General features: G+C 41.9%; 1 protein-coding gene across 1 annotated transcript in view; it reads right to left on the reverse strand.

Moving 5' to 3' along the window:
* Window positions 1-1379: 1379 nt before the first annotated feature.
* Window positions 1380-11349, reverse strand: part of LOC138200150 (GTP-binding protein Di-Ras1-like) — a 17871-nt gene continuing 7901 nt past the window's right edge. Inside the window, exons 2-3 of the mRNA XM_069152633.1 lie at window positions 8463-8803; window positions 1380-7657 (exon numbers count right to left, since the gene is read on the reverse strand). Of these exons, the coding sequence (XP_069008734.1) occupies window positions 7370-7657; window positions 8463-8771 (597 nt within the window). The 5' untranslated portion in view covers window positions 8772-8803 and the 3' untranslated portion in view covers window positions 1380-7369. The remainder of the gene's footprint in view (window positions 7658-8462; window positions 8804-11349) is intronic.

Genomic DNA, 11349 nt, shown 5'->3' on the forward strand with positions numbered 1-11349 from the left:
AGACTTTCCCAGATGTCTGGCAGCGCACTCGTGTCTCAGTATGTGGACAAGATGATTATCTAATTAAGAGCCAGCAGAGAGGGTTGCCACAGTGGCCTGGGGAGGGACAGTTTTTGTGTCTGGCTGCGATGTTGTACCCCTCAGCAGCAGTCTGGGAGACCTCTGCCTTTCGTAACGCATCCATGTCCCCACCAGGGTCACGCCACACTGATGCGACAACCGTCGTCAACGTCACACTGTCTCCATAGCAACCGTGCTGGGCACAGCATCCCCAAGCAGATGTCAGAGGGTTAAGCGAGAAGCGAGAGTGAAAGGAGGAGTGGAGGGGGAGGCAGCATCTCCGTGTGATTTCTTTGCAGTGTGTGAATGAAGCTACTGTAAAAGAGTCCACACTCATGCTGGCAGCGGTGCTTTGAGACACTGACAATGACACGCTGATGCTAAGCAGGTAAAATGTTAACTACATGTTCACCATCTTAGTTTAGTGTGCGGTGGCGAAATGTATCAAGAACTGTAGCCTCCTGTAGAAATGTGATGGCAATGGAAACACCCTCTTCCTTTGTTGCTACTTTATACTCCAAATGAGCTGGAAACACTGCAGCCCAGTTTTCCCTCCACATCTTATATTGCTGCTTACTTTGCACATGAAGATTTAGCTTAACAAAGATGTAGTTATTATAGATTGAAGATTTAACTACCCAATATGTACATAAACTAGTTAAATAAGCTAAAGTACTACGAGAATAGTACTCACACAATAATGTATCCCCCCCCCTGCTGTATATTTCAATATAATACTTTTAGGGGCAGTTTTCTGCATAATGATCACTTTTGACGTTTTAAAAAGACTTTAATAATACTATAGTTCTTAAGCCACAATTTCAGTGCAGTGTTTTTAATTTCATTGAAGTATTTTTATATTGCAGTATTGTTACTTTTACTTAAGTAAAGGATTTCTCTGAGCATGCTAACTTGCATACTGATTTGCCCAAAAAACAGACAACAAAAACAACACCTGAAGTTACTTGGACTGCTGTTAGGTTTGCAGACTTTTACTCAGTTTGATCTAATGATATATTAAATGTGAAGGGATGACCAAATTAATGCACTTCGTACTGACAAGCTCACTCAAATTTTACAGCAATCCAGCTGATAGTTGTTGAGGCATTTTAAGAAAATCCACAAAAGTCAAACGTTATGCTGAAGGAAAAGTCAGGGGTCACTGAGTCAGACAGATTCCTCTGGGAAACATGAATGCCCATTCAAAATTCCATAGCTATTAATCAAATAGTTCTTGAGATATTTCAGTTTGGATCAAAGTGGCAGACTGACAAAAGTTGCAAAAAAGAGGTGAAAAATCAAAAAGACAAGAAGCAATCCTCAGTTCACATTTTTATTAGGAAAATCATTTTGCAGATTTGATTATTATCTTATATATATATATATATATACGTATATATATATACGTATATATATATATATGTATATATATATATGTGTATATGTGTATATATATATGTATATGTGTGTGTGTGTATATATATATATACACACACACAAAATATATATATTTATATATATGTTAGTTTCAGTTATTCAGAGGATGCATCAGCACAGTATATCTTAATAGGAAGACTATTGCTAGAATAAGTATCTATACATCATAATTAGTTAAATAAAAAAAAAAAAAACTCCCAATAGAGGAAAATGAAATAAACCAAGAGAGTAATTTACAAAAACAACAAGTGCTAAAAAGAAATAAACAATTTGCAAAACCGAAGCCATAAATGCTGCTGAGGAATTTATTTAAAAAATACAAAGATGATTCACAGTTTGTGTCCTTGTTCTCATGCTGGCTGGAACACCAATAGGGACCATGCAGGAATGAAGGGCCAGAGCGACAGGATAGTACTACATTAAGTACACAAAGTCTACGCCCCACTATACGCCCCCTGTCTGCTGAGAATAGCTTGTGAGGCGATCAGACGAGACGTAAAGGGGTGAGCCAGAGAGGTTGGCAGGGCCAGTGGGAGTGTTTTTTTTTTTTTTCTTCTATTTTCCATCCACCAGCACTGATTTCCTTCGGATCCTCTGACATGAAGCTCGACAGAACAGGACGACAGCAGCCCACCCGTCGTTGGTAGAAATGAGCCTGATGTACTCGAAAAAAACAACACAGCTTTTCTTGTGTATTAAAGTACTACTGATTGCTCTTTGTTTCAGCTTCACGTGGTCTGAAGTTTCCCGTCCTGCTATGGAAGAACACGCGTGAACCGCACTGCGTCTGCTGCACGAGACTCTTCGGCAACATGACCAGTAAGTACCCTGTTACCTTGCTGGTGGCAAACAACAGAGGTGAACTTCACCTGGTCCTTTACGAAAACCTGTGTGCCACCAATTGTAGACATCTACGGAGGCTCAAACTGTGACTGTCATAAACAAGATTAGATAAGTAAATTTGACATTAATATATAATCATACAAATTATATTTTGACTAAATATATTATTTAACCATGAAACTTTTAAAATAATAACAACTTTTTTTTAAACTCAACTTTGTATTATTTCATGTTTCTTGATTGATAGCATTTTATAATTAAAAGTAACATTTTAATAAATAATAATAATAGACTTTCATGATAAAGATGAAATTTAAAAACAATAGTTCTGAATATTTAACATTCTTAGAATTATTTCACAATTTCATGGTTATATCACATATTTCGTCTGTATTTAATCATATGATTACCAATGTTTTAACATCTTATTTATTAATCCAAATATTAAACCATCTTGGAAATTTTTGGTCTCTATAGATTTCCTCTAAAGTCAATTAATCGTTTTTCTTGCTGGCAAAATGACAGCATACTTTGGAAAAGCCCAAACAAAAAGTCCAAATCGCTGTCAGATGTAGAAAACTCTTTACTGTCTTACTTTTGATTGGACGCAGCATCCTTTACTCTGCACGCTCTCCTCTCACATCTCTGGAATATGAAGTCCTTTGAACACTATTTACAACTATCTACAGTCAGATGTGAGCAGGTTCTGTTTTTCAGTCTGTGCAACCGACTCACAAAAACTCACAAAAACAAAATCGGAGGGAAGAATATTGAAGAAGCTGGAGATCTCAGGGAGGGAGAGGAGGGGGGGGGGGGACAGTAGATTTATGGAGAAGTGGTGACTGTACAACAGCACGGAGCAAAAAAAAAAAAAAAAAACAGCCAGTGAGCAAATGAGCTTTCACTGACGAGGCCTTTGTGATTGTAATATGTGTGTATAAGCGTGTGTGTGTGTGTGTGCGCGCGCGTGCGTGTGTGTGCGTGTGTGTGTGTGTATAGGGGGTGTGTTGCGAGGGATGACTCATGCAGAATGTGTAGGCATTCTCCACAGGAAAGCTTCAAACATCTGAGAGACACTTTGTAAGATGGTGCAGTAACAACAACACACTCATGCAGGCCAGAGCGAGGGAATGCAAATAGGTGCTCGAATGTGCACATACATGGATGCACTCACGGCCGCGCGCACACACACACACACACACACACACACACACACACACACACACACACACACACACACACACACACACACACACACACACACACACACACACACACTCTCTCTCTCTCACACACTCACAGCAGCAGTGAATATGCTTCATTGATGAACGAGATGAGACAGGCCATGGGAGGACGGGGGCAGGGGTGTCTGTCCTGATTCTTGCCAGCGTTTAACTCACAGTCCAGAAACTCAACGGATGTTCACACGCTCCACATGCACGCCATCTTCTCTCAGACTCCCACATGCAAACACACAACCGAATCTTACGCAGGCCACGGCCAGTGCAGCTGAACTTCATATTTTCACACGGTGTCTATTAATACCACAGCTCCCCTCCCTCGCTCTCCAGCTTGTTGTCCATACTGCTCTCGCACGCTGCCTCATTGTTTTTTTTTTTTTTTCCCTCCCCGCTGTATCATATTCCATGCAGGGACATGAACAACGACAGTCTCCTGTTAACGTCAGCAGGACAACAGATTGCACAAACATGCGCACGCAATCTGGCATTTGCGCGAAGCCACCAGACGTGTCAAGCTGATATTTATGCAGCGTGTGCACCAGCTCCGGTCACTATATACCAGTTCCGACTGGACCTGGTCTGGAAAATCATTACAGCTCATTTTCAGATTTTTTTTTTTTCCTTTTTCTTTTTAGATTTAGCACTTCAGAGTGGCCACATCATGTAGGCTGTCCTCCATCTATCTGACAATCATAACAAGGAAAAAAAAAAAAAAAAAAAAAAAATCACATGTCTCTTGTTTTTTTTGGAATATAAACAGATAAAAAAAGAGAATAGTACAAGTGCGCATCCCTGGCATCTAACAGGTAAAGGGTACGTTTACAATGTAAATTTTTGAGTTTAACAGGACCTCACTTTAGTGCAAAGTACAACACAGCAATAACAACAGATTCATTCAGCTTTCAAAACAAACATAAGAAAAGTAACAGCCATGGAGTGGAACCTTTAGTTTGATTATTCACATTTTGCTAGTATCATCTAATCGATAGATCTGAAGAGTGGATGTGTCAAATACAATATATCATGAGCATCATTATTAAGCTGTATATTACAGTACATAGCAACACTGAACCTTCTACTGTAACAACATTCCCTGCTTACAAAGGACTTATTCCCAGAAAGACAGCGAGTACAGTATTTCTTTATATGGGTAACATCTTACTTGAAGCTCTTATAAACATTTCATTGAACTACCGTATGCTTATTTACAATAACTACACATCTGAAATAGTTTGATGAGGGGCATGAATGATGCAGGTGGGGCATTTTACATGGTGCTTATAAACGAGGCATCGCTGATTTGATAAGCAAGTCTTCAAGTAAAATGTCACCCTAAAGTGCCCAGTTGTTGATCCTGCTGCACACATAAAGACAGAGAAGGAGACAGACGAGGACAGTCGCTGTGCTTTTTCTTCTTTTTTTTTTTTTTTTTCCAGAGAGATGGACAACACAGTTAATAGGGGTTATCATCTGTGTCTTTGGGTTTTAACAGTACAGGAACAGATTACCCTCCACACACATTGTTGTTTAAAGCGCCTGAATAATGGAGAAGAGCAGACAAAATAATCTGACCCTCCTCGGCGTCCCCTCACGACAGACAATCCCGTGGAGGTTTTACGCGCTTCACGACCACAGATAACCCGGTCACATCACGATACCCTGTCGTTCAGCAGAACCACAACCTCACTGCTGCGTGTACCGTCCAATTTAGAATACTGCGCATCGAGACTGAGAGCTACCTATGATCATGATGCAGCTGTTCCTCCATGTTCGGGACTGGTCGGATAAATGTTAAGGATTGGATAATGCACAAACAAATATACAAAAAAGAAACACAAAACAAATGTACAAGTAGATATGTTGGTAAAAAGTATTGTGCTTTTGGCTGTCCTGTGTACACAGTGTACAATATTCAGAGCTCCTGCGTGAACAAAAAAAAAAAAAAAAAGGGTATATATGCACTTTGGACTAACAGTAGAGCTTTTCAGTGGCTCCTGAAGGATACTCGCTTCTAAGCAGAGATCATTATGTGTAGGCAAAAACATGGCAAATCAAAGTTGCGTGTGTGTTTATGATATAAAGTGCAATGTGAGGGCATTTAGGCTGAGTGAGCCCTGTTTGTCGTCAGTTAGCAGTGTTACTATCAGAGCTGTGTGTGTGTGTGTGTTTTCTTTTTTGACACCTGCATGGATGCATGCAGTGTGGATGCAGTGTGTGTGTGTGTGTGAGACCCATTCTGTTTCCTGTTTACTGATGCCTGGATGAGTGCATGCGAGGCAATGTAACCAAACCAACCAAAGAGAAAACAGATTTACCTATTCAGGGTGCACTGAATTTTTAAACATGGAGCAATATTACATCCACCCCTTCGTCCTTATTTTTTTTTTCTTCCCTCTGTGCTTTTTGTGTAAGGAGGGTGTGTTGTTGTTTTTTTTTTGTTTGTTTTGTTTTTTGACCATACATGAATTTTAAAGAGCATCATAAAGCAAACAAACGAGAACAAAAAAGAGGCAAAAATAGAAACCTTCACATGAAAAAGTGCCAAAGCAAACTGACATTCTCGACCTCAGAAAACCCAGAATCATCCCAGTTTTCGCTTTCGTCTTACTAGCTCGGCAATGATTATCCAAGTGTATCGTCCTCGTCGGCAAGGCAGACTTGTATTTCTGTTTCACATTCCAGTCAGAGTTATTCTACACTTGATGAGAACCTTAAAAGGATTGTTGCGTCGGACCAGTGGCGTGTGTGCGTACCCTGCCGCCGGATGCTTCTCCACATCAGATGAGGACATTTAGAGGGTTTTTTTTTTTTTTTTTAACTTTAAAGGGGAGCGATGAGGTTGAGCAGATGAGTGAATTTGTCCTTTAGCCACAAATTTAAGCCTTAATGCTTCAACCTTGATTCAACTTCACTCTGTGATTGACATGCCAGTTGGAGCAGAGCATGTGTAGACTGGATTGAAATATCCCATGTTTATATACATCAGAGTTTGCTCGCTGTGACGCGCGTTGTTCATGCTGGCAGTCTCAAACGTTCAAGTCCTGTGCTTACTAGCATGAACGGACACCCCAGTCTCTTAAAATAGTGTTTCTACCAGATGAATGACTTTAACTAACGTTGTCAACTCTGTTACATATACATTACATTTCTCTATAGTTGTTATAATAGGGGGTATGCACGGGATGAGGGTTACTGGGCGGGGGGCGGCGGGGGGGGGGGGGGGGGTGGAGGGGGTGGGGGGTGGGGGGGGTGAGCTGGGCCGGGAAAGAGGGGCGGGTGGAGAAGTGAGAGAGGATATCGAATGTTTTTTTGCACTGATCAGAAACCTTCAGCTTCGTTAAAGGACTGCTGCAGTCTGTGGCCTTCGCTGTTGTCCAAGTTCTCGACGAGCTCCTCCACTAGTTTTTGTGGCACTCGGATGATGCAAAAAGTCCACACCCGCACTTGTTTTCCAGTCTCACGCGCTTCTTGTTTTTGATTTGCTTCTCGATATTCGGCTGCCCGCTCATCTCCATCCCACTCAGACCCTTTCAGCAGAATGCACATGAATGTATGTTCCAAACCGAAATGTTTCCCGTATGTGAGTTGTGGTTTGTGAATGCACCGGTCGAACGGAGGAGGATGCGTATGATGAGATTCCCATTGCCTTTCAAACACTTCTTCTCTGAGTGATACGTTTTAGGGAGTCTCTACTCTCTCTCTCTCGTCTTCCTTCTTTACCTCTCCGTCTCTGTATCCCCCCCCCCTCTCTCTCTCTCTGTCGCCTCCCCTCTCCTCTTCTCCTGGATTTACATCACGCTGCATTTGCCCTTCAGTCTCTCGGCACGGGACTGCTTCCCAGATCGCTTGCCGTCGATGTTGAGGCTCATATTCCTCTTCTTGTCCAGGTTGAGGAGCTCCTGGAAGAGCTCAGTTACGTTGTGGTTGGTCTTGGCCGACGTCTCCATGAAGGCGCACTTCCACTGGTTGGCCTGAGCTTCCCCGTCCTTGGTCTCCACCTCTCGCAAGGTCTCGTCGCTCTTGTTTCCCACAAGCATTATGGGGATGGCCTCAACGTTGCCCTTTATGGCCAGGACCTGCAGGGTTGGAGGAAAATAAGCAGAGAGGTTGTTATGTTCTGGCTAATCAGTGCTCATTATAAATTTAAACAAAAATGTTGATTTGATGTTAAGCTTTACTCCATTTATAGCTTCCAAAGAGAAGACAGTGCCTGCCTATTGCTCACAGCTCGAATATTTTTGCTGTTATTATAGTCTCGAAATCCTGATAGCATGAAGGTGCGTGCAGCTATTCCGAATGGCTAAACAATCAGCGACCAGTGTGGGTGGTTAAGTGCGATGATGTTGAAGTCGAGGGTTTGTTTCTAAACGTAGTTCCAACAATGGCAGCGGTAAAAGAGCGAGTTGAAACGATACTAACAGTTGCAGCAATAACACCAGTAAATACGGAGGAATGTCTCTGTTTTTACAGCTTGGCGAGTCTCGGTGCACACAACGCATGTCATATGGTGATCAATACCGATTGGTTAAAGGCCGCTGCAATAGTTTTAAAATTAACCTGAGATCGGCGCCCATTAGGCTGTAATGACCGGAAACAAAGTCCATTGGCGTGTGGTTAGACCCACATATTCACGAGGTGAATTTGACATACATGGTGACATATTGTGACTGAAACTGGTGGACTTCAGATTACATCACACACGGCATCATGACTATGGCTCAATAAATTCAATACACTGCAGAAAGAATACATCAATAGCACGTTTCTGTCACTTCAACTGCAGGTACATAATAACTTGGTATCAGTTGACTGATATTGAAATATACAGTAAACTGTATCCTCTCTCTTTAGTGTACTCAAACAAACGCAAACACTCCCCACCTGTTGGTAAATGGGTTTGAGCTCCTCCAGGGACTGTTTGCTCGTGATGGAGTAGACCAGGATGAAGGCGTGGCCTTTGGAGATGGACAGCCGTTGCATGGCTGGGAACTGGTGACTCCCTGTCGTGTCCGTGATCTGGAGGGTGCACACGCTCTTATCGCAGCTGATCACCTGGCGATAGGTGTCCTCCACCGTGGGGATGTAGGTGTCCCTGAAGGTGCCCTTCACAAAGCGCAGAACCAGGGAGCTCTTCCCCACTCCTCCAGCTCCAAACACCACCACGCGATAGTCGTTGCTCTGCTCCGGCATTCTGCCCCCTCAGGCTTAAGACAGTGTTACACCTATGATGTGAAGGGTGAAAGCAGCAGGGGAGGAAGCAGGGATATGGATGGGGGCGAGGAAGAGCGGGATAAGAAGATCATTTTAGAAAATGAGGAGCATTTGTGTAATATCTAGACAATACAGAAGCAGCAGATACAAGCAGAATGAGGAACAGGAAGGGAGGTGCTGGTGGGACTCGACCGCAGGCCAGTAGGTTTCCAAGCAATCTATCTGTCCTCGTGGTCTGACTATGAGCCAGAGTACAAATTAGAGAGGATGAGTTTGGTGAGGCTCCAAGTGTTTCACCTGACGCAGACATTTTCCTAATCAATACCCCGCGCAGTGTCGCAGTTTCTCAGTTTCAACCTCAAAAAATATTCCAGCATTTCCTCATTTATCAACTATAGCAGCTGCAGCAAACCCTGGAGGAGACGAAGTCAGAGCCGCTGCTGCTTAAGAGAATAATCTGCAGGCCTACAGAGGGTGGACACAGCGGCACGTATAACACAGTGCAATCCAATACATCAAACAACAGCTTTAAAGATAATTGTGAAGTTAACTCGAAACCGAAGGATCAAAAATACTTAATTAATAGTGTTGGATTCCATTAGGTTGCTTTTGTGCATGCTATTATGCACCTAAGTAGCTGTACGTCAGTGATTCACTTCAGTGCCTTCCTGTAGTGCTTCTCTTTGGGCTGCAAGCAGAAACTAAACTAAAAAGATGAAAATTAGTTGTAAAAAAAACACACGTGTTTTCTTTGTCACTTTTGTTTATGTGACAGGTAGACCTCAAGATTTATTGGAGAAAATAGGCTGAATAGTGGACTTAAATTCACCAAACACGTGACAAATCAATGCTAATGTCGCTCGGTATCTGCTGGATGTGTAAATTATAAACTAAAAGGTGAATATATGTCATTTACAGCTTGTGGCCCCAAAGGGCTAAAATTGAATTGACGGAGGTTTAACTGTGTTAAGATTTATTGTTTATCTTACAAAACACCTGCTGTGCGCTCCTCGTAAGATATTCCTTCCAGAAAAATGGGACTTGAAACACAACCTGTATCGTTACAGATTATATCAGAGGCCAGCTAGTAAGGAAAATTACCTAATTCACATTGTATAAAATCAAGTTATAAAATTATGATATAAACACTATTGAAATAAAAGAATATATATACAACACCAAGGCTATAATGGACCCAGTTGGTAGCCAGCAGCAACGCAAATCTTCACTGTCAATATAACCTGCTGCAGCTCATGCATATGCAGCTAAACAATGTCCCCACGCATAATCTATTACTACCTTTTGTAAGTGCCTGGTGTCAGTGCATGATTACACATTGTATCTGTTGAATTATTTATCTGCTCCGGTTCTAAACTTGCTTTAAGGTCCCATAATAAGATTCTCTTTCAGCTGTGATCATGCTGCTCTCTAAAGCTCCTGCTGTAATGAAACAGTAAATTAACGTCACTACTATATAGAATAAGTGGATTTCTGTCATGCTTGCACTGCAGGAACCCACTATAGATGGCGGGGCACCTGTAATTGCATTGCTGGGTCTTAGATAATATAAGTCAAGGAGTTGAGAATAAATGGGGATTCGGGGAGTGCCTCTTGAGTTTTATAGTCAATCTCTAGCTGTAAGTATGGCAGACATATAAGACTGTTTTATGTCCATGCTGAGCACACAACCACAGTGTCATTTTCAGGTGAGCCTGTGGCTTCTGCTCATGTGCCTGAAGACTGGAAATCTTGTTTAATGGCTCGCTGACGCCTTATGAGAAGATAAACTCTGGATTTTTGTTTGAGATAGTGGTGGGTGCAGATGAAATCTGTCAATAATTTATTTTAGTGACTGAAGCTTAACTTTTCAGAGCTTCAAACCTATCGAAGTATTTCTCTTTTAGATCACAGCAGACCGTTTTTAAGACTGCGGTAATGGGAAGCTGTTCAGTCAGGTCCCTGTTAACAGCCGAGCTTCTCGATTGCAAAATCTCTGTTTAAAATGTCAAAATTGCCAGAAATAATGGTCATCTGCGTTGGCTCAAACTCTTGGCTTTAATGAGGCCTTCAGTCACGCTGAAGAATTGTGGTCTGAGCTGCCAGAGCTGCACAATGATTTCTGCTTAGGCCTGCCTTATGTCAGACAGGAACACACACACACACACACACACACACACACAGACACTCACACACAGAAAGACACACACAAGCGCAAAGGATGCACTAATTTAATTTAAAAAGCCAAATTGTTGTGAATGTTTTTTGACCTTCTTGGAGATAATTGAGCCTCTGAAGGAGATTTATTACATCATGAGCCTTATTGTTGTGGCAACATTGTACTCTGATCAACGGTTTTATATTGACGATGGATCAAATGACTCAGTGTACGTGGAAGGTGTTGTTTGCAGTGACAAACCCAAAGAGAACTATCACGCTGCTCTGCAGTCTATGTCAGCGCTACAGATAATATTAGCATCTTTCAAGTCATTGTTTTCGTTATGCCCATCAGAATTATTACATGTTGACATTAACATTATGGACAAGGTTGCAAAGCCAA

Source organism: Embiotoca jacksoni, unplaced genomic scaffold, assembly GCF_022577435.1.
Source record: "Embiotoca jacksoni isolate LCO1_2020_lvr unplaced genomic scaffold, fEmbJac1.0.p SCAF_18, whole genome shotgun sequence".
NCBI lineage: Eukaryota > Metazoa > Chordata > Actinopteri > Embiotocidae > Embiotoca > Embiotoca jacksoni.